The sequence below is a fragment of the Canis lupus genome, chromosome 7 (assembly GCF_048164855.1).
Source record: "Canis lupus baileyi chromosome 7, mCanLup2.hap1, whole genome shotgun sequence".
NCBI classification, from domain to species: Eukaryota; Metazoa; Chordata; class Mammalia; order Carnivora; family Canidae; genus Canis; species Canis lupus.
This window is the reverse complement of record NC_132844.1, coordinates 70,922,555-70,949,194: the sequence shown is the minus strand read 5'-3', so window position 1 is coordinate 70,949,194 and position 26,640 is coordinate 70,922,555. Positions and strand designations below refer to the sequence as shown.

The following is a 26,640-nucleotide window of genomic DNA, read 5'->3' as shown; positions in this document are numbered from 1 at the left end:
AGGGGAGGTCTCTGGGTGTGCTGGGCTGAGCTGTCCTGGGCCATACCCATGATGGGGTGTCTGGCTGGGCCCAGAGCCCTTCTTCCCCCAGACTTCTCCCTGGAAGCCAGCTTTCATGGTGACCCTGACCGTGCTGACACTCCTAATCTTTGGGGCTGCCTACTACACTAAGAGAGAACATACTGCAAAGCAGCAGGAGAGGCAGGAACGGGAGAAACTGCACAGGGACAAGGAGGAGGACCAGCAGACAAAGGAGAAGGTGCTGAAGGACAGAGGTAAGGCAGGACAGGCACCAATGTAGACCGTTGTGGCAGTTGATGTGGAGGATAAGCCAAGCAGCAGAGTCTTTGGCCTGGAGCAGGTAGCTGAGGAGGTCCAGAGATGACAGCTGGAGCTGTGGCGACTCGATGGAACTCGAACTATAACTGCTAGGATACTAAGATGTTCATTTATGGGTTCGCCAGGTGCAATCTTTCCTATTCTTAGGGATGAGAGTTCATGATTATTTTTCACTCTCTTTCAGGAGAACTCCAAGCAGATCTTGGTAGGTTCTATTCTTTTCTCAAAAGTATTTGTGTCCCCTTTGTAGGAGACATTCTGGTTCTCAGCTCACTTGTTTCCTGTGTTGCCTTTCAGACTGGAGGAAATCTGTTTACCTGTCTGGTAAGTAACTGTCCAGATGTCCTTGGGTCACCTGTCACCTAAGCCAAGGTGTCCCCTCTCCTTGTTTCAGGCACAGACATGTGGACCCTTCCCTGGGGCAGAAGTGGAAGCTGGTGGGAGGCAGAACCTGCTCCATGGGCTTTCCTAATCTGGGCCTCTGCTTCCCACCCAGTGCTAGGGAACCTGGGGGTGATGGTGCTTCCTGGAGTCTGTTGTGCATCTTGGGTTTATTCCAATGCTGATCTACCTGTCACATTGCTAGCATTTCAGGCTTCGATGCAGCTAGTTCTCAGTTGGCCTGGATGCTCTGAGATTTTATTAAAGAAACTATAGGAATAAATGGGTCATTAAGTTTAGGAGTGACCCCTCCACTATCAAGGAGAGCCTTTTTTTCTCCAGTTTCTAGAGGTGCTAATCTAAAAATAATGGGTAGAGGATTGGGTAGATGATTGATGGAATGTGATAAGATGAGCTGCCAATGCTCCAGAATAGTGATGTATTTTTTGAGAAAGTTTCGTCGCTTTTATCCTGGAGTTCACCTAGTATCCTGTCCTTAATTCATCTCCCCTTTTGTATTATTTCCCATATATCTCTTTGCTGGAAAACGTTGGATGCAATAATGATTTCTTACAATTATGGAATAATGTATATTTTATTCTCTAAAATATTTTATTTTTTAAAAATATTTTATTTATTTATTCATGAGAGACACAGAAAGAGAGGCTGAGACATAGGCAGATGGAGAAGCAGGCTCCCCGAGGGGAGCCCGATGTGGGACTCGATCCCAGGACTCCAGAATCACATCTGAGCTAGGCAGACGCTCAACTGCTGAGCTACCCAGGCATCCCTCAAAGAAAAAGTGAAAGCAGATAGAATAAAAACTTTTGTGGTTTTAAGGCACAGGACACTAAATGGCTTGGTAAGGTCACATAGCAGCAGCAGACAGAGGTGGAACTAGACTTCTTGACCTGTGGTCCAGGGAATTTCCCACAACACTCTGCTGTCAGCATGTGGCAGGAGTTCATCTCTCCAGCCTTTCCCCACTCTGCACCACTCTGCAGCTAGTGTCACCTGTAGCACAGAGGGGAGGCAAGGGCCAGTAGAGCAATGCTGAACTGACTTGTTCTGGCTGAGGTCTCACCTGGCTGTGTTCCCTTTCAGCCTGGAGAAAAGCACAGCTGTATGCAGGTAAGTGACTCAGTTTCCTGTGACCTTACCTCCCCAACCTCAACTTTGTCCCCTTTCTGTCAGTGGACCCCATAACAGGACAGTTTTGGTGTCCCTGTTCTCTTTGTCACGTTTGTGGTCTCCTTCTGAAGACTGTAGGGACTGTCCTTGGGAACACAGATCTGCCTCTATTCTGACCCATTCTTCTCAGATCAGTGTTAGGGTTAGCAACACCCTCTGAACACACCTTGTTCAACTGATACTTTTGTTGGTGCAATGAAAACACAGTGGTTATTTATAAGGACAATTGGAAAATGATAATGACTGTAGATCAGAAATACCTGTCTCTAGAAGATTTCAGAAATCATGCATGCCTGCTTAGGACTCAGGTCTTCCTAAGGTGATCCTTGGTTCTGAATCCATTTTACCCTGAATTTCCTACTTTTTCTGGATCTAGTTTTGGTTTTTCTCTTTTTTTGCTAGTCCTCTAGGATTGGTAGTCTTCATTTTGCTTCCTCATGGTCTGACTCCTTGTCCAAGGTAGATATTTCTTCCTCCAAACCTCCTTGGTTGTTGTGGAAGTAGTTGATTGATTGATTGATTGACTTAACGGGGTGGGGGTAGGTTGAGAGAGAGAGAGAGAGAGAGTAAGCGAGAGAGATAGAGAGATAGAGATAGAATCCTAAGCAGACTCTTGCTCAGTAAGGAGCCTGAGGTGGGGCTCAATCTCATGACCCTGAGATCATGACCTGAGCCAAAGTCAAATCAGATGCTTAACCAACTGAGCCACCCAGTTGCTCCAGAAGTATTTTAGGTCAGTTGTTCTGAATCTAAGATCCAGGGCCACCAGGGTATTTATGGACTCCTGCTAGTGAGTTTGTGAGCTATCTGCAATTATATACAAAATGCTATGTATATGCTTGTGGAACAGAGGCAAGAAATTAATTTTTTTGGAAGAACAGGACCTTATAATTGTTCACAACCATTATATCTCCTTTTAGGAGAATCTGGATTTATCTGATGGGCTTGATACTGGCTGGGTTTATTGGGGCAATGTGTGAAGATTGCAAGAGGAGGAACTTAGAGGAGTGAAAATTGTTTATCAGAGAAAAGTTGGGAGCAAATTAGGGAAGGAAAGGTTGGTTGGGAAGAGAGGAGGAGCTGAGAAAGAAAATAGAGAGCCTGTGATTCCTCTTGGAGAGATTTTGGGTGGCTCAGAGTGGTGGAAGAGAGACCACAAACCACAGCCTTGAAGATTTGAGTAGGAGGTACACAAAGGGTGTGCAAGTTATTTGGGTGCATTAAAAGTAATAAACTCCTGGCAGGTGTTCGAGAGATTTCTGAAAAGATGTATTTATTTTAACCTGTTTTGAAGTAATCATTTAACTGTGTTTGCTTTGGATAATGAGACAACTCAACCTTCCAGCAGCACTGGGACGGGAGTGTGGTCCAGGGGATGCTAAAGCAATGAAAGGTTATTCATATCACCATTTAGCACTGGAGTGAGTTGAGAATCTGGGCTGTTTGAACTCATGTAACATGTGCTTTTTTGTTCCAGCTGTTTTGCTCACAATCAGGGGTAATTATTGTGAGAGAGAAGGGGGAGCCAAGGGTGAAGGAGGCCTGCGGAGCAGATGTGTGATGAAAGCTCCTCAGACAGCATCACTGATTCTTGGGATTTATTTATTAAAAACGAGGATCAAATAGTCTTCTTTTAGCATTTCCTCCTTCTCTGCTGGATTGAAATACATGTGTTTTAAAGTATACCTTATATACCTTTGTATTTTGTCAGGACAGACACCTTTACAGTAGAATCAGCATTTTCATATTGATGGGATCATAGTGTGAAGTGAATTAATGTCTGATCCCATATTATTCACAAAATTGGAAAAATAATTTAGAATTGTAAGTCTTGCTGTGGAAATGAAGTGAGGAATGCACTTAAGGTAATGAAGTGTATAGCATAGCTCTGAATACATTGTAGAGTCTCAGAATGAAATGCCAACTCTCCTTCCTTCTCCTCTTGTTTTCTCTTCTTTGCTAATCTATGTCTGTTGTCACATGGAAATGTATAATTGGGTGTCAACTGCTGTCTTGGTGAAGAACAAGTAAATTAAAGTTCCCTTTCCTCAAAGGGTCGCATGATCAGCCCATTTTATGTGATCTTGTTTCTGTAAGCAAATCAATAGAGCTAGACATAGCCTTTATTTGAGTAAATTTGTATAGGTGAGAATAGTAGTCACTATTTGCACTAAATATTCAAGAAGATATCCTATTCTTATATTTATAAGTGTTCTAATTTTGTTCTGGAATCTGCCCTGTTGGAAGTAACAGCTCTCCCACTGCAGACTTTTCAGGGTCTTATGACATATATAAATTTTGCTTTGATCAGTTAGCTTCTTTTCTTCTTCTCAAGAGAGAATATGAAAGTTGGAGTTTATGTGGCCCTGAGTCACTGTGGGAGGAGATCCCCGTGTTCTCTCTTCTTCAGTCCATGTCCTCAGTCTGCAGAGGGTAGCTTGACCTGGTCCTTAGGATACTTGGGTTTGGGTTCCATCTAGGTGTTTGGGGGCATTATTGTTGCCCCCTCCCTGACCCCATTTGAAATTCCTTAATCTTTTAAAAATATATTTTATTTATTTATTTATTTGAGAGAGAGAGAGAGAGCTAAAGAGAGCTAAAGAGAGAGAACAGAGTGTAAGAGAGAGCACAGAGAGGAGGAACAGAGAGAAGGACAAGCAACAGACTCCCACTGAGAAGGAGGCCCTCCTCAGGGGCTCTATCCCAGAACCCTGGGATCATAACCTGAGCTGAAGGCAGACACTTAACCAACCGAGCCACCCAGGTGCCCCTGAAGTCCTTAATCACATCTACAGCTTCTCTCTGCCATAACATATTTGTACTTTCTGGGACTTAGGACGTGGCCATATTTGTGGATTGACCACATTGGGTGTCTCCTGATGCTTTTGATCTTTTTGGGTGATTATAGGGGGAAGCAGATAACTAGACCCAACATTTTTGGTTTCCCCATATAGGGATGTTTTTCTCCCAATACTCCATGAAAAGGGGTAGAGAATTCACTAGTGTCTGTCCTCTCACTAGATGTATGTTTTTCCTGCTTTGAACTTTTCTCTCTCTCTTCCTTGAAACCTCTCCATTACCCTTTGACTGGGCAAGATTTCTCTAAAGGTGTATCCTGAGTTGACTGGGCAAGATTTCTCTAAAGGTGTATCCTGAGTTCTCCTCACCCATGGCTTATAGTCATCCCTCAAGTGCAGTTCCGCCATGTTGTGTTGTTTCCACCATGGCTTCAGGTCAACCTACAAATTCAGTTCAATTGCTTCTTGATAAATAAATGGAGGCCTCAGAAATTTTGATCCCCGCAATTCTTTTTCAAGAAAACCTAGCTTTCAGGATGGATGTGTGGCCAGGGATTGAGAAAGCATAATTCGATAGTGAAATCTGGAAATAGAACCTTTTGTTCAGGTCATTATCCAATCTCTCAATGGTGTTAAGCTTTATGGCTTTGCTTTCATGGGAAGGCTGAAGCAGATAGGGGTGTGTGTGTGTGTGCGTGTGTGTGTGTGTGTATGAAAAAGAAATGAATTCATCAGATGAATGTTTCCAAAAGATTTTCCCTGTAACTCTTCCATTGGTGTATTTCAGAAGATTAGTTATTGACACTGATATATACAGTCTCTTCAAATCTCTGATTTGTGGTTCACATTTGGGAAATGTGGTTTTCTTGTAGATTGGCGGAAGAAGATGTTCCAGGCCTGTGAGTTACTTTAAGTTCTTTTCGGGTGCTCTTACTGCTACCCCCATGGCTGTTGACATCTTTTTCTGTTTGCTGTGTTGGTACAGATGCTGGCATCATCATTGATGGTGGTGGGGGTTGGGGCATTGAAAGTCACATTAGCTGGAATTGATGGATGTGGCTGAATGTTGGATGCTAAAGAGATACCCTTCAGTCCTTAGAGTACAATCTGGTCCTCAAGTGCCCTGTGACATATCCAACCCCCAGATCAGTAGAGTTACTTCTGCTCAGAGAGTTGAGTCACAAGGCTCTAATTTCATGAGGCTTATCCATCCCTGCATGCAGCTAGGTGTCTAGGGTGGTAGCGGTGGTGGTGGTTGTGTGCTCTTGTTATGGAACAGGGAAAGATCTGGCATGATTGGCAACTCTCTTTACAGTGTCTGTCACTCTGGATCCAGAGTCTGCACATCCCAACCTTGCTGTTTCTGATGAAAAGACTAGTGTGACCTGGAAGGACACATGTGAGATCGGAGAAGAAAGCGGTGTTCCAAGCATCTTGGGCTGTGGGGCTATAACATCAGGATGCTGTTTCTGGGAGGTGGAGATTAGCAAAAGAAGCAGAGGGGAGTGGGCTCTCGGGGTTTGTAGGGGAGATGTGAATAGGGAGGGGTGGTACAAAGAGCTTCCAGAAAAGGGATTCTGGGCTGTGGGGAAGTATGGAAAAAGTCTCTGTGCCTGTGACCGCTCTGGGACTCAGCTATCCCTTAGGCAGTTTCCTCACAGGATAGGGATTTTTCTGGACCTCAAAGAAGGTGAAGAAGGTGAGGTCTCCTTTTATAACATGACTGATGGCTCCCACATTTTCTCCTTCTCTCTAGCTTCATCCTCTGGGACTCTGTTTCCATACTTCAGGTTGAGTTCAGAAGATGTGTTCCTGACCATCTGCTCCATAGTGAGTGGGCCTGCAGAGACTCCTGTGCCCCTTAACAATCCCCCTTCTTCTTTGGAGGAACCTATGAGCCTCTCAGAGGAGGGGTTCAGCTCAGGGTCTGGTGTTGATGGTGCTCTCCCAGGGGCTGAATCTCCATTACTCTCCTGTAGCCCTGAGGCTATGTTTCCATAGAGCCCCAACACTGTCTCAGACTCCTCATGGTGGTTCTTCCTGAAGCTGCAGACTCCCTGGGGCAATAATCTCCGAGGTTAGTCCTGGATGACCTGGTGTCTTACCCTCCTGCTCTGGATGTAGACTAGACTGCTGGGTTGTGGTTATGAGAATAGTCAGTTCATGCCTTAATGCTGAGGTATTAGAAGATAAATACTGACTGTTTGAGCTGGTTTGGGGTAGGCTGAATTTTGCTATTGGAATTCATTTTCTTTTGGTAATGAAATTAAATTATTTCATGGAGTCTTTATATTGTTTGTATATGAAATGAGAATGATGGTGAATGAATGCAGAATTAAGTGGTGTTTACTATGTCTAGCTTGAGTTGTGCAGATGAACTCAGAGGCTCTGGGTGGCTCATCATCTCTATTTTGGGAAATGTGCACTCTTACCAGAGATGTTGGCCATGCAACAATTTCTGGAGAATTGAAAGGCTGATGGACTTTTACAAGGAGTGGAGTCTAATATTCTACTGTATATACTTCCTATTCTGGGATGGACGAAATGTACTTACCCTATCAAACCTTGGTAAATATCTATGTTTTGAAATACTAGTGCTGTATTAATTCAGTGAATTAAGGAGAAGGATGTGGGTTCTCCTTGTGTGTCAGCTCCAGTTAGAAGGAACAGAATTGCTACCAGAATAAAGATGTTAATGAAGAAGAGGGTTTTCAGGATCCAGGTGAATTGCATTGCAGAAAGCTTTGATCATGAGCACAGTTCCAGGATCTTCCAAATCCAATGGTAAAGGATGATAGAAAACCACAATAAATAAAAGGAAGCCAGACTAATGAGGACTCAGACCTTCAGACACGAAGGTATGTTCCCTCCACAGATAGAGAACGCTGACCTGCTGTGGTTCTGGGAGAGATGAGAAGACACAGAATTGGAAATGGAAGAAGGAAGTCACAGCTATCAGTTCCTGCCTGTGATCAATAACAGAAAAAGGACTGTAGTAGCTTTTCATATTTTCTCCTTCTTGTCACATAGATGTGTTTATTTGTACTTATTATCTATTTTCTTCCTCTTTTCTTCTTATCCTTGTGATTTTCTTCAAGTTGTCAGTGGTTATATTTAAAATATATTCTATGTAATTGTGGCTGAACTTAAGGAATAAATAGAAACACTGTTGGACTCAGTGACTGAGACTGCCTGTCTGTTTCATTTTGGGGGAAGAGTGAGAACTTCTTCACTTAGTGTAGCTTTGTAGATGGGTGAAAAGGTATAGTTGTGTTGTTCCAATGTTGTTCCAATAGAAGTTCCAATGTGGGTAAACTGGTGTACATGGAAGCTGAGTAACTAAAGGTGTGGATTGTGTCCATTATCAATTCATTGCCTTGGGGTTGTCCTATCTACTCTGTATTTTCCCTACTTGTTGATCCTGAAGCAAGATCCCATTATAGTTTCCTTCTTGCCATTTGGAAGAATGTTAGCCTTTGTCAGTACAGTGCACCAGAGGGAACACAGCTAGACAGCAGAGGAAAAATCTTCTTGTTCTGGTGCTTTTTCCCTTGATCCTAAGATGCTGCTACCAGTGGCCTGGAGAAAATATAGCTTCTCTCACCTTTTGGTGAATGAGTATGGCATTGGGGCAGGCTCTATTCTAGATGGCTGCTTCCTGGGGAATCTTGCTAGTTCTCTAATGGAAGTTTTCCTGCCCAGCAGTCTTGGCCTGTGGCATGTTGATGAACTTCTTTCCCTTCCTGCAGTCCTTGGTTCCACCTTCTCCAATAAAGAGAATCTCAGTCTTGTTCTCTTCCAAATGCCTTCAGCCCTAGAAATAGATTCTGCTTCCTATATCTCCTATTTCTGGTTTCCTTAGAGTTTTCTTTTATCTCCTTCATAATTAAACACCTTTTTTTTTAAAAAAAGGATTTTATTTATTTATTCATGAGAGACACACAGAGAGACATAGGCAGAGGGAGAAGCAGGCTCCCTTCAAGGAGCCCGATGTGGGACTTGATCCCAGGACCCTGGGATCATGACCTGAGCCAAAAGCAGATGCTCAACCATTGAGCCACCCAGGTGTTCCAGTTAAACATCTTTTGATAGATAATATTTCTTTATATCAAATTTTCCCTGTTAAAATGACTAATGTGATTTCTCCTCCTGACCTGACACTGACTGACATGAACATCTAAACTGAACTGTATCTTGGAGGACGGCACTGTACTGTTCACAGTATGTGGAAAAGGGTAGTGGAGAATTTTTCAGATTTATTAAAATGGTCCACTCCAACAATAAAGTCATAAGTATAGTCCTCAAGATCTTTGTATATATTTTAAGTACTCTATATATTAATATATTATCTGAGATATTTTCTCTCCCTTCCATATACCTTGTGGCTTTATGACACTGGACTACTTTTGGATGGGCTATGGGCATATTTCCTTTGAAATGTAGAGAAAAGGAAGGTATGGATGTGATATGAATTATCCAAACAAATAAGAGTAATCTTTTGAAACAAATGGACAAACTGCCCATGTAATTCCAGAAAGAATGATTAAAATCATCATTATTGGGAGGAGTGAGGTCAACATCATGGCAGCCTGAGGCCCTCCATTTGTCTCTCCCCTTCAGTTTAAAACTAGTAGGACATCCAAAACCCAACAAGGTTCTTCTGCACAGTCTACTCAGATGCTGAAGAGATCCACTCATGTTTACATCTGAAAGGATGCAGATTGGGACCCATGGAGAACATAGCCCTGGCAGCAATGCTGGGGCCTGTTGCCCTGGCTTCTGCAGTGGTGGCAATGACTATGACTCCTCTGGCAGAGAGTGTGGAAGTGGAGAGGGGTGAGTGGGCTGCATGTGGAGGACCCCATAGCCGTTAAGCCTCAGAGCAAGGTCCTCTGAGGCAAGGCATTTGTGACTGAGTAGGCGCAGTGGTGGGAAGGAAAAGGCAAGGTAAAGAGACAGACAAGCAGAAACACTTTATGCCCTGACTGCCTTGGGAGTTCAGCAGTAGAACGCCCAGGACCCCTGGGCACCTGAGCTTGAGGATCCCCCCGCTGGACTGTGAGGTGCACCTGGAGCCAAGGCCCCTACTTGGTTGTCTGATTTCCAGTTTTTTTTTTTTTTTTCCTTTTGTTTTGTTTTGGTTTTTGAGCCTGGTTTGAGCTGCCAGGAAGGCAGCGCTGGTAAGAGAAACCAAACCCTGTGTTATTCTGCCACCTGCTGTAATAAAAGGAAGTGCCTCTAATTGCCCACCATGAACTGTTAGAATTCGTAGTTTCAAAATATTTATTTATTTATTTATTTATTTATTTATTTATTTATTTGACAGAAAGAGAGAGAGAGTGTGAGAAAGCACAAGCAGGGGGAGGGGCACAGGGAAGGAGAGAAGCCCACAGCCCACTGAGGAGGGAGTGGAACTTGGGAACCAATCCCAGGACCCGGGATTTTGCCCTGAGCTGAAGGCAGATGCACAACCACCTGAGCCGTGGGCGCCCTGAACTATTAGAATTGAAGTCAACAAATCTTTACCTACATGTAAAAGGTGTTGGCTGCTTGAAATGATCTGGCACAGGGAAAGCTCATTAGACACTGTGAAAAGCACGATTCCTGCAGAGCAGACCCTGGAGCCCAGGGCTCCCCGGGACTCAGCCCAGGATCCTCCACTCCCCCCCGCCTCAGGCGGTGGTGGGGAGGGCCCAGGATGGTGAGGACGCTCCTGCCTGTTGGGGGTGGTGGTGGAGGCGGGGAGGGCCCAGGACAGCAGGACCCTCCTGCTGTCAGGTGCCCCCAGAGCTGTGCAGGTCAGCCGCCCCTTCCCCCCCGCCCCGCCCCGCCCAATATCCAGGCCAGTGTGGACTGGGAGACTGTGGGTGGTTACTGGGGAAGCTGACTCTAGGGCTGGGGAGCTGTCCGCCACCAGTGGTGGTGTTCCTCCTTGTTTCACACTGTGCCTGGGACTGAGCGGGGCCTCACGGGATGAACAGCTCCCACTGAGCCCGGCACCTGGCAGGGGGCGAGACAGCTCCCCCAGGTGCACACACCTGAGCATCAGCACAGCAGTCCCCTCCCCCAGAAGATCAGCTGGAAGGACAGGGGAAGAGCAAGTCCTTGACTGAGCAGCGCTGGAAAACTCCAGGGGAAGTCCAGGGATTTATAGTATATAGAACTAGGGGGTCCCCTCCTTTTTTTCTCCTTCTTCCAGTACAACTCGTTTTTATATCAGACTAAAAATGTCCACTATTTTTTCTCTTTTCCCACCTTAACTACAAAATTTTACCACCTCTTCATTTTTAAGTTTCCTCCTTCTTGACTGTCATATTTCTACAATTACAAATCTTAGATATATTTTCCACTTCTAGATTCTATTCAACATACTCAATTTAATTTTGGGAGATATATGAGATATGGTTTTTTGTTTTGTGTTTTTTGTTTTTTTCTGCTTCCTTTGTTCTACAATGCCCGAAGTTAATACCTTCTAAAACATGACCAGCATGCACCCAGAACCAAGTGGAATACCATGCTGGCTCATTCTGTGAGATTATATTCTCTTTTCATTCCCATTCTGCCCTCCTCTTTTATCTCATTTATGTTTTGGTGGTCAGTGTTGGGGCTTTCTACAAGTATTGCTGGTTTAGTTTTTTTTTTTAATTTTTAAATTTATTTATGATAGTCACACACACACACAGAGAGAGAGGCAGAGACACAGGCAGAGGGAGAAGCAGGCTCCATGAACCCGGAGCCTGATGTGGGATTCGATCCTGGGTCTCCAGGATCGCGCCCTGGGTCAAAGGCAGGCGCTAAACTGCTGCGCCACCCAGGGATCCCTGCATTGCTAATTTTAAATAGCATTGCTGGTTTATATAAATTTGGGACTGAGCATCTTCTAACATACAGAACTTAATACAGTCAGAACCAAGAGGCTCACTCCCTAGAACCCCTCAGGTAGATTACATTCTCTCTCGACTACAATTTCTTCACCACCATCTTCCAGTCCCCCCTTTTAAGTCTTCTCTTTTTTTTCTTTTTTTCCTCTTTTGCTTTTTTTCTCTTCTTTCTTTTTCTTCTTCTTTGGGATTCTTGGTCTTTTATTTTTTACTACTTTGTTTTAAAATTTGTTTTTCACTTTAGTGGTCCTTTTGTTTTCTTTTGTTCAGCTCTTTGTTTTCATTTTCTGGTCTCTGACCTCATCAGAATCATCTAGGGTGAAATTTACTTAGGTCATGGTTGATATTCTTGACTCAGCCCTTTCAAACAGCCACTCTGCACTGAGCAAAATGACTAGAAGGAAGAAGTCACCACAAAAGAAAGAATCAGTAACAGTACTCTCTGCCACAGAGTTACAGAATATGGATTACAATTCAACATCAGAAAACCAATTCAGAAGCACAATTATGAAGCTACTGGTGGCTCTGTAAAAAAACATAAAGTATTCAAGAGACTTCATGACTGCAGAATTTAGATCTAATCAGGCCGAAATTAAAAATCAATTAAATGAGATGCAATCCAAACTGGAGGTCCTAATAATGAGGGTTAATGAGATAGAAGAAAGAGTGAGTGACAGAGAAGACAAGTTGATGGCAAGGAAGGAAGCTGAGAAAAAAAGAGAAAAACAATTAAAGACCATGAGGAAAGGTTAAGGGAAATAAATGACAGCCTCAGAAGGAAAACATCTATGTTTAATTGGGATTCCAGAGGGTGCCAAAAGGGACAGAGGACCAGAAAGTGTATTTGAACAAATCAAACTAAGAAGTTCCCTAACTTGGGGAGGGAAACAGGCATTCAGATCAGGAGATAGAGAGGTCCCCCACTAAAATCAATAAAAACCATTCAACACCTCGACATTTAATAGTGAAACTTGCAAATTTGAAAGATAAATAGAAAATCCTTAAAGCAGCGAGAGACAAGAGACTCTTAACTTATATGGGGAGAAATATCAGATTAACAGCAGACTTCTCCACAGAGCCCTGGCAGGCCAGAAAGGGATATATTAAGGATACTAAATGAGAAGAATGTGCAGTCAAGAATACTTTATCCAGCAAGACTCTCATTCAGAATAGGAGAGATAAAGAGCTTCTATAATAGGCAGAAAGTGAAAGAATATGTGACCACCAAACCAGCTCTGCAAGAAATATTAAGGGGGACTCTGTAAAAGAAAGAGGAAGCCCAAAGAAATAATCCAGAAAAACAGGGACTGAATAGGTATTATGATGACACTAGATTCATATCTTTCTTTTTTTTTCTTTTTTTTTTAATTCATATCTTTCAATAGTAACTCTGAATGTGAATGGGCTTAATGATCCCATCAAAAGACCCAGGGTTTCAGACTGGATAAAAAAGCAAGACCCATCTACTTGTTGTCTACAAGAGACTCATTTTAGACCTAAGGACACCTACAGCCTGAAAATAAAAGGTTGGAGGACCGCTTACCATTCAAATGGTCCTCAAAAGATAGCTGGGGTAGCAATCCTCAATCAGATAAATTAAAGTTTATCTCAAAGACTGTAGTAAGAGATGAAGAGGGACTCTGTATCACTTAAAGGGTCTATCCAACAAGAGGACCTAACAATCATGAATATTTATGCCCCTAATGTGGGAGCTACCAAGTATATCAATCAATTAATAACCAAAGTAAAGACATACTTAGATAATAATATACCAATAGTAGGAGACTTCAACACAGCACTTTCTGCAAATGACAGTTTTTCTAAGCACAACATCATCAAAGAAACAAGGACTTTAAATGATACACTGGATCAGATGGATTTCACAGATATATACAGAACTTTACATCCAAACGCAACTGAATACTATTGAATACTGTTCTCAAGTGCACATGGAACTTTTTCCAGAATAGACCACATACTGGGTCACAAATCAGGTCTCAACCAATACCAAAATATTGGGATTGTCCCCTGCATATTTTCAGACCACAATGCTTTGAAACTAGAACTCAGTCACAAGAAGAAATTTGGAAAAAAACCCAAACATGCGGTAGTTAAAGAGCAACCTGATTGAATGGGTCAACCAGGAAATTAGAGAAGAAGTAAAAAGAGTCATGGAAACTAATGAGAATGAAGATACAACCGTTCAAAATCTTTGGAATATAGCAAAAGCAGTCCTAAGACACAAATACATTGCAATACAAGCATCTCTCAAAAAATTGGAAAAAAGGGAGGTGGGCGGGGGGTTGGGGTGATTGGGTGATGGGCACTGAGGGGGGCACTTGGCGGGACGAGCACTGGGTGTTATGCTATAGGTTGGCAAATTGGACTCCAATTAAAAAATAAAAAATAAAAAATAAAAAATAAAAATAATAAAAGTTAAAAAAAGAAAAAGAAAAAAAATGGAAAAAACTCAAATGCACAAACTAACCTCGCACCTAAAGCAACTGGAGAAAGAACAGTAAATAACCTACACCCAGCAGAAGAGAGTTAGTAAAGATTTGAGCAGAACTCAATGAAAGAGAGACAAGAAGAACTGTGCAACAGACCAACAAAACCAGGAGTTGGTTCTTTGAAAGAATTAATAAGATAGATAAACCATTAATCAGCCTTATTAAAAAGAAAAAAGACTCAAAGTAATAAAACCATGAATGAAATGGAGGAGATCACAACCAATACCAAGGAAATACAAACAATTTTGAAAACATATTATGAGCAGCTATACGCCAATAAATTAGGCAATCTAGAAGAAATGGATGCATTTCTGGAAAACCACAAACTACCAAAACTGGAACAGGAAGAAATAGAAAACCTGAATAGGCCAATAACCAGGGAGGAAATTGAAGCAGTCATCAAAAACCTCCCAAGACACAAAAGTCCAGGGCCAGATGGCTTCCCAGGGGAATTCTATCAAACGTTTAAAGAAGAAACCATACCTATTCTACTAAAGCTGTTTGGAAAGATAGAAAGAGATGGAGTACTTCCAAATTCGTTCTATGAGGCCAGCATCACCTTAATTCCAAAACCAGACAAAGACCCCACCAAAAAAGGAGAATTACAGACCAATATCCCTGATGAACACGGATGCCAAAATTCTCAACAAGATACTAGCCAATAGGATCCAATAGTACATTAAGAGGATTATTCACTATGACCAAGTAGGATTTATCCCCGGGACACAAGGCTGGTTCAACACTCGTATAACAAACAACGTGATAGATCACATCAATAAGAGAAAAAACAAGAACAACATGATCCTCTCAATAGATGCAGAGAAAGCATTTGACAAAATACAACATCCATTCCTGATCAAAAATCTTCAGAGTGTAGGGATAGAGGGAACATTCCTCAGCATCTTAAAGCCATCTGTGAAAAGCCCACAGCAAATACCATCCTCAATGGGGAAACACTGGGAGCCTTTCCCCTAAGATCAGAAACATCACAGGATGTGCACTCTCACCACTGCTCTTCAACATAGTACTGGAAGTCCTAACCTCAGAAATCAGGCAACAAAAGGAAGTAAAAGGCATTCAAATTGGCAAAGAAGAAGTCAGACTCCCCCTCTTCGCAGATGACATGGTACTGTACCTAGAAAACCCAAAAGACTCCACCCCAAGATTGCTAGAACTCAAAGAGCAATTTGGCAGTGTGGCAGGATACAAAATCAATGCCCAGAAATCAGTGGCATTTCTATACAGTAACAGTGAGACCGAAGAAAGAGAAATTAAGGAGTCAATCCCATTTACAATTGCACCCAAAAGCATAAGATACTTAGGAATAAACCTAACCAAAGAGGTAAAGGATCTATAACCTAAAAACTACAGACCACTTCTGAAAGAAATTGAGAAAGACAGAAAGAGATCGAAAAATATTTCATGCCCATGGATTGGAAGAATTAATATGGTGAAAATGTCAATGTTACCCTGGGAAATTTACACATTTAATGCAATCCCTATCAAAATACCATGGACTTTCTTCAGAGAGTTGGAACAAATCATCTTAAGATTTGTGTGGAATCAGAAAAGACCCCGAATAGCCAGGGGAATATTGAAAAAGAAAACCAGAGCTGGAGGCATCATAATGCCGATTTCAAGTTGTACTACAAATCTGTGATCATCAAGATGGTGTGGTACTGGCACAAACACAGACACATAGGTCAATGGAACAGAATGCAGAATCCAGAAATGGGCCTTCAACTCTGTGGTCAACTCATCTTTGACAAAGCAGGAAAGACTATCCATTGGAAAAAAGACAGTCTCTTCAATAAATGGTGCTGAGAAAATTGGACAGCCACATGCAGAAGAATGAAACTAGACCACTCTCTTACACCATACACAAAGATAAGCTCAAAATGGATGAAAGACCTAAATGTGAGACAAGATTCCATCAAAATCCTAGAGGAGAACTCAGGCAACACCCTTTTTTGAACTTGGCCACAGCAACTTCTTGCAAGATACATCTATGAAGGCAAGGGAAATAAAAGCAAAAATGAATTATTGGGACTTTTAAAAAAATTTTTATTTATTTATGATAGAGAGAGAGAGAGAGGCTGAGACATAGGCAGAGGGAGAAGCAGGCTCCATGCACCGGGAGCCCGATGTGGGATTCGATCCCGGGTCTCCAGGATCGCGCCCTGGGCCAAAGGCAGGCGCCAAACCGCTGCGCCACCCAGGGATCCCTATTGGGACTTAATCAAGATAAAAAGCTTCTGCACAGCAAAAGAAATAGTCAACAAAACTAAACGAGAACCTACAGAATGGGAGAAGATATTTGCAAATGACATATCGGATAAAGGGCTAGTATCCAAGATCTATAAAGAACTTATTAAACTCAACAGCAAAGAAACAAACAATCCAATCATGAAATGGGCAAGAGACATTAACAGAAATTTCACCAAAAAAGACGTACACATGGCCTACAAGCATATGAAAAATGCTCTGCATCACTTGCCATCAGGGAAATACAAATCAAAACCACAATAGGATCCCACCTCACACTAGTGAGAATGGTGAAAATTAACAAGACAGGAAATCACAAATGTTGGAGAGGATGTGGAGAAAGGGGAACCCTCTTGAACTGTTGATGGGAATGTGAACTGGTGCAGCCACTCTGGAAAACGGTGTGGAGGTTCTTCAAAGAGTTAAAAAAATAGATCTGCCCTACGACCCAGCAATTGTACTGCTGGGGATTTACTCTAAAGATACAGATGCAGTGAAACAGCAGGACACCTGCACCCCGATGTTTCTAGCAGCAATGTCCACAATAGCCAAACTGTGGAAGGAGCCTCGGTGTCCACCGAAAGATGAATGGATAAAGAAGATGTGGTCTATGTATACAATGGACTATTCCTCAGCCCTTAGAAATGATGAGTACCCACTGTTGGGCAGACCGAGATAGGGCCTCTCCAAAATGGATGACCTAAGGCTAATAGGTGGGGTCACCCTTCCCCCAGATGTCACCCCGGATAAATTCCTAAAACTTATCAAGTCACAAACAACTTGCGATGGAGACCCGCCTAAAAGAAGAAAAACACCAGAATCAGCCAAAAGCAAGATCATGGACCCTGCCTCACCTTATCACATAAAACCACATGTCCCTAACCACCCCATTTTTTTTTCTTAACTTGCACAGGCATAAAAAAGACCCCCCCCCCCAAAAAAAAGACACACCCTTTCCCTCCTGCGCGACTTCCCTGACTTGGGTCTCCTCTCAGAGTCATGGAACCTTGCCCGGGAACGCTCTCCATTAAAGCACTCTTGGACCTACTGCCTGGCCCGCTTTCTTTAATTTTCCCCGCGATCATTAAAAAAAGAAAACCTAACCCCCACCATGTTCTTTGAGGTGGATGGAACTGGAGGGTATTATGCTGAGTGAAGTAAGTTAATCAGAGAAGGACAATTATTATATGGTTTCACTCATATAAGGAATATAAAAAATAGTGAAAGATATTATCGGGGAAAGGAGAGAAAATGAGTGGGAAAAATTAGAGAGGGTGACAAAACATGAGAGACTCCTAACTCTGGAAATGAACAAGGTGTAGTGGAAGGGGAAGTGGGCAGGGAGATGGGGTGACTGGGTGATGGGCACTGAGGGGGGCACTTGACGGGATGAGCACTGGGTGTTATACTACATATTGGCAAATGAAACGCCAAAAAAAAAAAAATATATATATATATAAATCTCCCAACCTAGAATCTTCACAAAGATAGTAGGGAAGACACACCTTTTTATTATTGAATTAGCATATAGCCAAAATGTGATTTGCCTCAAAATCTACTAAGAGATTGAAATGATGGAAAAAAATCTCACCTTTTCCATAGCCATGCAGCCACAATTCATTACATACATGTTCTCAGGATCAACAGTTAAGTAGCCCTCATGTAAGCGATGTGATAGCACTATCTACCACAAATTGTTCACCTCAGGTTTATTTGGTAAGTGGTGTGACCACATATGTTAGCTAATTGGCTTTATACCGAGAAAAATTCTTCTGTCTTTATGGCAGGAGGTAGTTTTACACTTTTACACTTGGATCCTGGTGCCTGCTGGGGTTGGCTCCTACCCTGGCACAGGAACTGGGAGAGAGGGGTGCTGTTTTCCTTGGTGTGAACACTTCAAAAAGAGGGCTTCCAGGTCCTTGAGAAAGACATTCCTGGATCACAAAGCTGGCAAAAGATCTGTTTTTTTCAAAGGACTTACATACATTTCAATGAGGGGAGAAAGCACCCACAATCAGAAGTTTCCTATAGTAAATGCTAAGAAAAGGAAGGGAGGGGACTCTCTTTGCTAATTTTCAACAGGAACAATAAGTTCTTACCTTTAATTTTTATTCATCCTGACAGTAGATCTTGGCCTTGGGGTGGTTCCCAAAGCTTTAGGTGCAGTGGCGAGCCCTCAGTGGGGAGAAGTTCCTGATGTTCTCTGAGACATATGCCCAAGATGCTGAAGGACTGTACAGTGTGGAGGCTGCTCTGGTGGTGAGGGACAGCTCCTCAGGGAACGTGACCTGCTCGGTCCTCAACCCCATCCTGGGCCAGGAGAAGGTGATGGCCATTTTCATTCCAGGTCAGTGCTACTTCCTGCTCCCAGGAGGGCAGGAGGGGATTGGCAGGGGAGGTCTCTGGGTGTGCTGGGCTGAGCTGTCCTGGGCCATACCCATGATGGGGTGTCTGGCTGGGCCCAGAGCCCTTCTTCCCCCAGACTTCTCCCTGGAAGCCAGCTTTCATGGTGACCCTGACCGTGCTGACACTCCTAATCTTTGGGGCTGCCTACTACACTAAGAGAGAACATACTGCAAAGCAGCAGGAGAGGCAGGAACGGGAGAAACTGCACAGGGACAAGGAGGAGGACCAGCAGACAAAGGAGAAGGTGCTGAAGGACAGAGGTAAGGCAGGACAGGGGTCAAGGCCTGTAAGTGTGGCAGCTGGTGCAGAGGATGAGCCGACAGCAGGGCCCTTGGCCTGGAGCAAGTGGCTGAGGAGGTCCAGAGAGGACAGCTGGAGCTGTGGAGTCTCGATGGATCTGGAGTTAGGCCTTCTTCTAGGATACAGAGAGGTCCTTTTGTGGGTTCTCCAGGTGCAGTGTTTGCTGTTCTTAGGGATGAGAGTTCATGCTTATTTTCCACTTTCTTTCAGATGAATTCCAAGCAGATATTGCTGAGAACTTTCTATGTCCCTTTTGTAGGAGACATTCTGTGTTCTCAGCTCACTTGTTTCCTGTGTTGCCTTTCAGACTGGAGGAAATCTGTTTACCTGTCTGGTAAGTAACTGTCCCGATGTCCTTGGGTCACCTGTCACCTAAGCCAAGGTGTCCCCTCTCCTTGTTTCAGGCACAGACATGTGGACCCTTCCCTGGGGCAGAAGTGGAAGCTGGTGGGAGGCAGAACCTGCTCCATGGGCTTTCCTCATCTGGGCCTCTGCTTCCCACTCAGTGCTAGGGAACCTGGGGGTGATGGTGCTTCCTGGAGTCTGTTGTGCATCTTGGGTTTATTCCAATGTTGATCTTCCTGTCACATTGCTAGCTGATTAGCCTTCAATGCAAGGAGTTCTCAGCACCTGGGAGCCACAAGACAATTGTACTTATGTTGAAATCTTGGTATTTTATTTCACCATTTTACTCTTTGTTTCTTTATTATCCTTTTCTGCATTTTGTTTTGATTAAATATTTTTAATTATTCCGTTTTCTCCTCTGTTGGCTTTAGTGATATCTGGATCATGTTTCTCTATTATTAATAGTACTTTTATTATTTGTTTACTGACTACTCTTGAGATTCAGCTTTCTTTCTTTCTTTTTGGTTATTTTTAATGATTGTATCTTTCTCCTCTGCTAACTTTTTGTTATGTATATATCTATACATTTATATCTATTTCTTTTTCAGTGTACCTAGATACACAATTATTTCAATTCAATTGGCAGTCAAGCTAGAGATTCAATATTTACTGTATACTTACAGTCATGTGGGTTTATGATAATTTTCCTAATTCTATATAATAAATCTTGACTCATTAAACTGGTTTATCACCCTCCTGCCTTTTTATTTTTACTGTCATATATTTTAATTCTACATGTCTGCAGTCTCACTAGTTCTTATTCTTTCTTTATATTTTTACTAGTTCTTATTTTTAATAGTTAATGTTCATTCATTTTTAATATATTCATATATATTTATAAACATTCATATTCACTTATATATTCTTTTTAAAAATATTTTATTTATTTATTCATGAGAGACAGGGAGAGAGAGAGAGGCAGAGACACAGGCAGAGGGAGAAGCAGGCTCCATGCAGGGAGCCCGACGTGGGACTCGATCCCTGGTCTCCAGGACCACACCTTGGGCTGAAGGCGGTGCTAAACCGCTGAGCCACTGGGTTGCCTTCACTTATATATTCATAATCAAATATATACCTATTATTTATATGTATCTATACACACATTTTTTTCTCTTCTTATTTCCTTTACACAGTCTGTACTTCAAGTAGAAGATTTTCCTTCAGGCTGAAGAATTACCTTTTGTATACTTTGTGTACAGATCTAGGGATGCATTTTCTATGTTCTGTGGGACATAGTTTCTCATAGAGCATTACTTAAAAATCTTTGCCTTTAGAACAATGAATGAGTGTAAATGTGAACATTTTAGGCAATCTAGACCTGGCTGATAACATCTGCCCATGCACATTTCTTCTTTGTTCCATTTCCCCTTTACTGATGGCTGCAGATGTGCATGATGTGCATGATGTGCTAGGAGGGAGGAGGCAGAGAAAGGAGGAGAAAGTCTGGGTTCCTGAATGACCATGTGGAGGAGTTCAGTCTCCAATCTGAACACCCATCCAGCACTGTCAGGTGGGGAAATCTGTGGTGACAGATTTGGGGACTTATTTGCTAATTCAGCATAACCTAATATACCTACAAAATGTTTAAATCACCAAATTAACTTAAATAGTTATCATTCTAATACCTTCAAAAATGGCAGGCTCAGTCAGTAGGGCATGCAGCTCTTGATCTCAGAGTCATGAGTTTGAGCCCCATGTTGGCTGTAGTTTACTTTAAAAAATTAGATAAATAAATACAATAAGTATTTAAAATGACTAAAGTCAAGTAGGGTCTAACAACTGAGCTGGTCAGTGGCTGATGGCTCCTCTTACCTCTTCATTCAGCCACTGTGCCCTAAGTTCTCAGTTCGTGCTAGTGCTGATAAGCCAACTAGGTCTTCCCTCTAGAAGCTCTACAGGGGAAGATGGACAAAACATGAAACAGAATTTCATTCATTCATGAATGAAAAGAGCAGTTACTCCATAGGAAAAGAGTAAGGTGCTACAACTGGGTCCTGAACTCCTCCAGGTAAGGGGCTGATAAGGCTGTGCTGAGGTGACATTAGTATTTCCTGCAGCAGGACAGGAAAGAGCCAGCCTTGCACAAACCTGAGTATATGTAATCTGGTAGAAGGCTCAGTGGTGGAGACACTGGCAGGCAGAAGTTGGTGTTGTCATAGCTGAAGTTAGAAAGGAGGCCAGGGAGGCTGAAGGGAGTTGAAGAGGAGAGCAGAGAGGCAGGGGGGAAGAGCCAGGGCCTGGGGCAGGAGGACATTATCAGTGGTCTGCTAGTGGTGCTGTGTGACGACATTTCGCCACAAACACTTAGTGTCTCACAGTCTCAGGGGATCAGGAATCCAGGAGCGCTCAGCTGGGGGCTCCTGCCGGAGCCTCTCAGGAGGTTAGGGCTTCTGTCCACACTGACACAGGACCTGTTTCATTCACAACCTGAGCTCACCTAGGGGTGTTGGCAGCATTCGGTCTGTAATGAGGGCCTAAGTTCTCCATCTGTAGTTGTTTCTGAGTGCTAGGGCATGTGCATGTGTCTGTGTCATGGCTCAACATAGGGGTTTCTTCCCCAGTGTGAGGATCTGAGAGAGAACACAGGTCAGAGTGAGCGTGTAGCTGGACACTGAGTTTTTATAACCAAATCTTGGAAGGGGCTCTGGGGCATGTTGCCATCTTTTAGAAGCAAAATGGAAGTGAGTCACTAAGTCCAGGCCACACTCCAAGGGAAGGGGTCATACAAGGATGTATACACAGGAGGTGGGGATCTCAGGGAGCCACTGAGGGGAAAAGGGGAACACCCTGACAGGATTACTGAGTTGCCCAGAATCACAGACTGGTAAAAAGGCAGAACCAGGCATGAATCCAGCTGCGTGTCCTCAAAGTTGGGGCCCTGGCTGCACCCAGGTTTTCTGAGGCTTTCTGGGGCTCTTTCTGTGTTAATGTAACTGTGTGCAGACATGGAGGTGGTATGGGGGTGAGGGTGAGTATTGGCATCCTTGACAGGAGGAATTCCTGCATGTTCTTGTCTGAGGAGGAGCCCAGTCAGGCAGCCCACTGAGTACACCCTTGTCTATAATGCACCCAGTGGAAAGGGAGGGAATGGCTTGTGGTACATGACAGGTAGAGGCGAGAGGTAAGGGTGGGTTTTGACCTTCTAGGCCAAGGCTCCAATCCCGTCTTGTAGGGTTTGCTTTGAAAATTAGAAAGCCAAAAAAAAAAAAAAATTAGAAAGCCTTAGATCTTGGGAAGCTTTTGCCCATCCTTCCCTAGGTGAGACTGTCATCTTCTGGGCTTCCATAATGTAAGTACTGGTATATGTGTGCACGCACGCACGCACGCACACACACACAGCAGTAAGGACTGTGGGGTGGGATCTGAGGAGGAGCAGGCTTAGAATAGGTGAGAAGAGGAAGAAAATGTGTTGGAGGCATTTCCTAAATGTGACACCACTCCTCAAATTTCATAGGTATCATCCCACATATATCTGAAGACATCCCAAGGAAGGACATACTAGAATAATCCCCACTGAGCAGGCAGGACACAGAGCATCGCAAGAGGTACAGTGGCTTATCTAGGGTCAAAACAAGTTTGAATATGGCAGCCCGGGTGGCTCAGTGGTTTAGCGCCAATTTCAGCCCAGGGCATGATCCTGGGGACCCTGGATCGAGTCCCAGGTCGGGCTCCCTGCGTGGAATCTGCTTCTCCCTTTGCCTGTGTCTCTGCCTCTCTCTCTGTGTGTGTGTGTGTCTCTCTCATGAATAAACAAATAAAATCTTAAAAAAAAAAACAGGTAAGAATAAAGAGTTGTGTCTGAACCCAGGTGTATCTCAAGGGTGGGATCCTGACTATACCCAGACATTCCCCAGGAGCTATGGAGAGAGAGGGTGCATTGGTGCAACTATGTACAGATGGGGAATTTCATGGAGAAGAAGGGTGAAGAATCAGAAGCCTAGAGCACTGTTTCATAGATGATAGCCCAGAAGAGGTCTCAGGTAGGGAATCCAAGGTGGTGAAGTCACTTCCTTGACAATAGTCCCCGACAGAACTTGGAACCCCCAAAACCAGGCACCCACATTCTAGAGCAGACCCAGACCAGATCACTTGGCTAGAGACACTGGAGAGTAAAAGATGTTCTGCAGTTTGCTGACTTACCAGGGCTCTGGCTTCCAGAAACCCAGTGTGAGAGTTTTCTCAGATGCTGCAGATGTTGGCTCAACCCTTACCTCCAATGTCTCGATGTCTCAGACTATTTGCCAGGAAGTGCCACAAAGTAATACAGAGCAGCCTAGGGCAGGCCAGTTCACGTCAGGTCACTTCTCTGAGTCATCTCTGTGCAGCCCCCTCCCCTCTTCTTCAGTTTCAGGGAAAGAGGGACGTGTGGGGAAGTCCTGCCCTGGGCTGGAGGAGCTTGGAGGCCAGTGGATACCCATCATGTTCACACCAACGTCATGGTGATAGGGTGGAAAGGGAATTCCTGAGGTGCCTCTTAACCTGTGCTAGGGTTAATCCAAGGCCCTCACGGTGTATTATTGCTTTCTCCTTTTTGGTGGCAGTCTATGCACACTGAGGCGTGGTGTGTCTGGAATGGAGCACATGGGTCTAAGGACCAGCAAAGGCAGCCAGACAGGGTTCTGAGGCCTCCCCTGGCTCTGGTCACTGTCTTTACTGAGCTCCACACTGGAGATGGGGCAGGGGCTGAATGATGGGATCCGTCCATCTCCCTGAAGGACAGGAAGATGCCCCACACCACCAACAGGGTGCAGCTCTGGCTCAGGGTGAGTGCAGGTACCAGGAAGATCTAACACCCAGGGCATCAGGGAAGCAAAAAGGGCCCCAGGTCCCAGAAGCCACCCTGTTACTCTCCTAGGACTAGCTCCCTCCTAGCAAGACTCCTGCTTCCAGATGAATCTGGATTTTTTTCTAGTCCCTAGAATTTCCCTGCCTGAAGATGCTCCTGGCATACATGGGGCTCAGCATGCCAGGCTAGAATGTGGAGCACCATGGCCCAGCTTCTTCTCTTACAGCTGAGGCACCTTGAGCCACTGAACCAGAGGCTGAGGCTGAGGAGACCTAGAGGTGGGTGATGTGGACATGTGGAGGGAGCAGGTTGCGCCACACAGAGCAAGCCTTCATAGACTGCAGTTAGGCCAGAAGCAATGAGTAGTCTCAGATCCCTATCCCTATGGCCTGCCACCTGAGGAGACTTCCTGGAGGCAGGTTCTGGACTCAGATGACAATGACTTGTGGGAGAGGTTTTCTCTATCTGGGAGGGACACAGAAAGGTAATCATGGTGATGACATTTTCTCTTCTTGGAGCTATAGCAACAGCTCTAGAGCAAGACCCAGAACCGTCTCAAGAGCTACCCCCATCTCTCACTCCTGCTGGAGCCAAGCAATTAGAAAAAGCAGCGACCTCACCTGCAGTGTTGGAGTCAATATAGGTGGTAGTCACAGCTCTACTTCACTGTCCTGAGCTGGAAGGGCCACCGGCATGTCTGGCAGCCCAGGAGCAGGAGCAGACTCCAGCCCCAGCTATCGGGGCCACCGAAGGGCTCCAGCGACCACCTGCTACAGCTGAGCACCAGCCTTAGCTCCTGAGCGGAGGCTTTGTGTCAGCTGCAGCCTCAAAGGATGGCTTCCCCTCCCTGGTCATTGCAGTTTTTGGTGTTTTTTATACAGATAGATAATGGCTTATCATATTTTGTTTTATAAATAAACTACAAATTAACTTCAAGTAAAATTTTACTCTGACCTTTTTAAACTGTACATTTAAGTGCCATTAGAAACATTCAGAATGCGGTACAACCGTGACCATGCTGTACTTCTAGACCTTTCCATCACAGAGACACCTGTGCTAGATCAGTCGCTGCCCATTCCTTCACCTCAGTCTCTGCAGCCACTGATCTTCTCTCTGTCTCTGTTACTTTACCTCTTCTGGCATTTCATTTGCGTGGAATCCTACAACATGGCCTTTCATGTCTGGGTACATAGCATGAGGAGAGTGATTAACAAGGTTTTAAATCTTTAATAAAATAACATTTTTATTACAAAGGACTATTCCTAATAGAACAAAGATTATGTGAAGCCCCAACATGAAATATCTTCATTATCTGGGATAGGAATCCCTTTTATAAATTTGACTTGAGAGCCTGAAACCACCAGAGAAATGTCTGGATCAGGGAAGACACCTTTAAAACCATTCATTTTCCTGGATGGATCATATTTAAATGATTCTAATGTGCATACTATGAAAATATCAAAATCCCTTAGTAAATCTTCCCATTTGTTACTAATATATTAGTGATAAGGTGTAAAATTATTTAAAGTTTTAGACCGATCATGTTTATCTAGTAGAATAATGATTTAAATATGAGGAAAAAAGACACACTCCTTCTACCAAAAAATAATTGCCCGTAACACGTGGTGTCCCTCTTTTCAGTCCTGTCCCTTTGAGTGTAGTGTGAGTGTGTGAGTGTGAGTGTGTGTGTGACAGGATGGGGCAGGGCAGGTCCCATGGCTGATGTCCCCACAGTAGACAGACGCAGTTGCTCCTGTCCTCTTATGCATTCTCAGTGGTCACATGTCATCATTTACTCAGCATTCCCAGCTATTGAACAATTGGGCCATTTCCAACTTTTTGACTTTCATAATTGCAGTGAAGGGTAGGTACATCTATGCTGTAAATCTCTATTTCTTTAGGACTGATCCCTATAAGCACAATTTCTGGAGCACAATTTATACACATTTTGGGGGTATTGGCTCCAGTTTCCAATATCTACAGCGTCTTTATTAAGTTATGGCCTTGTTGGGAAAGACAGGACCCCAGAGACTGGAGACCTAAAGAATTAGGAGGACAAGCCAGCGGTGAGGCCATCAGGGTATCTGGAGTGACCCACGGAGCAGGGAAGAGCTATACCTCCCTCATGTGTCCTGGAACACACCTCACCCAGGCCCCATCCCTTGATAAACTCCAGCCACATCAGCCCTTCCTGCTCCATGACAGCTTCTAAGTAGAGCAGCCAGGCCCTGCTTCCAGGCCAGTGGAGGCTGCAGGCTGGGCCACTCCTGCCTGCTTGCGTGCCCTTCACCCTGACTGGGCCCCTTCCTCTCAGGAAAGAATCTGGAAGTACAGGGCAGGTCAATGAGTTATAGACATGACCTGTCTGTGTTCATTCA

General features: G+C 43.9%; 2 protein-coding genes across 5 annotated transcripts in view; both read left to right on the top strand.

Moving 5' to 3' along the window:
- The window catches only part of LOC140637261 (butyrophilin subfamily 1 member A1-like), a 59,306-nt gene extending 51,409 nt beyond the window's left edge, over positions 1–7,897 (top strand). For 3 of the 4 annotated variants that reach the window (XM_072833573.1, XM_072833572.1, XM_072833575.1), the window contains 6 exons: positions 75–275; positions 524–544; positions 637–663; positions 1,825–1,851; positions 5,582–5,608; positions 6,025–7,897. In XM_072833573.1, the coding sequence (XP_072689674.1) occupies positions 75–275; positions 524–544; positions 637–663; positions 1,825–1,851; positions 5,582–5,608; positions 6,025–6,710 (989 nt within the window). In that variant the 3' untranslated portion in view covers positions 6,711–7,897. The remainder of the gene's footprint in view (positions 1–74; positions 276–523; positions 545–636; positions 664–1,824; positions 1,852–5,581; positions 5,609–6,024) is intronic. The other variant, XM_072833574.1, reaches the window with a different exon arrangement.
- A 10,601-nt stretch (positions 7,898–18,498) lies between these two features.
- Positions 18,499–20,141, top strand: LOC140636361 (butyrophilin-like protein 1). The gene is made up of 3 exons (XM_072831605.1): positions 18,499–18,712; positions 18,831–19,031; positions 19,331–20,141. The coding sequence occupies exons 1-3, from the start codon at positions 18,562–18,564 to the stop codon at positions 19,411–19,413; spliced, it is 435 nt and encodes a 144-aa protein (XP_072687706.1). The 5' UTR covers positions 18,499–18,561; the 3' UTR covers positions 19,414–20,141.
- The last annotated feature ends 6,499 nt before the right edge of the window (positions 20,142–26,640 follow it).

Bases quoted from the DNA above. Each gene is read 5' to 3' on its own strand.
- LOC140636361 (XM_072831605.1), top strand. From the start codon at position 18,562: ATGTTCTCTGAGACATATGCCCAAGATGCTGAAGGACTGTACAGTGTG. The intron at 18,713-18,830 runs GTCAGTGCTACT...GGCTGGGCCCAG, and splicing joins GATGGCCATTTTCATTCCAG to AGCCCTTCTTCCCCCAGACT. The intron at 19,032-19,330 runs GTAAGGCAGGAC...TCCCTTTTGTAG, and splicing joins GAAGGTGCTGAAGGACAGAG to GAGACATTCTGTGTTCTCAG.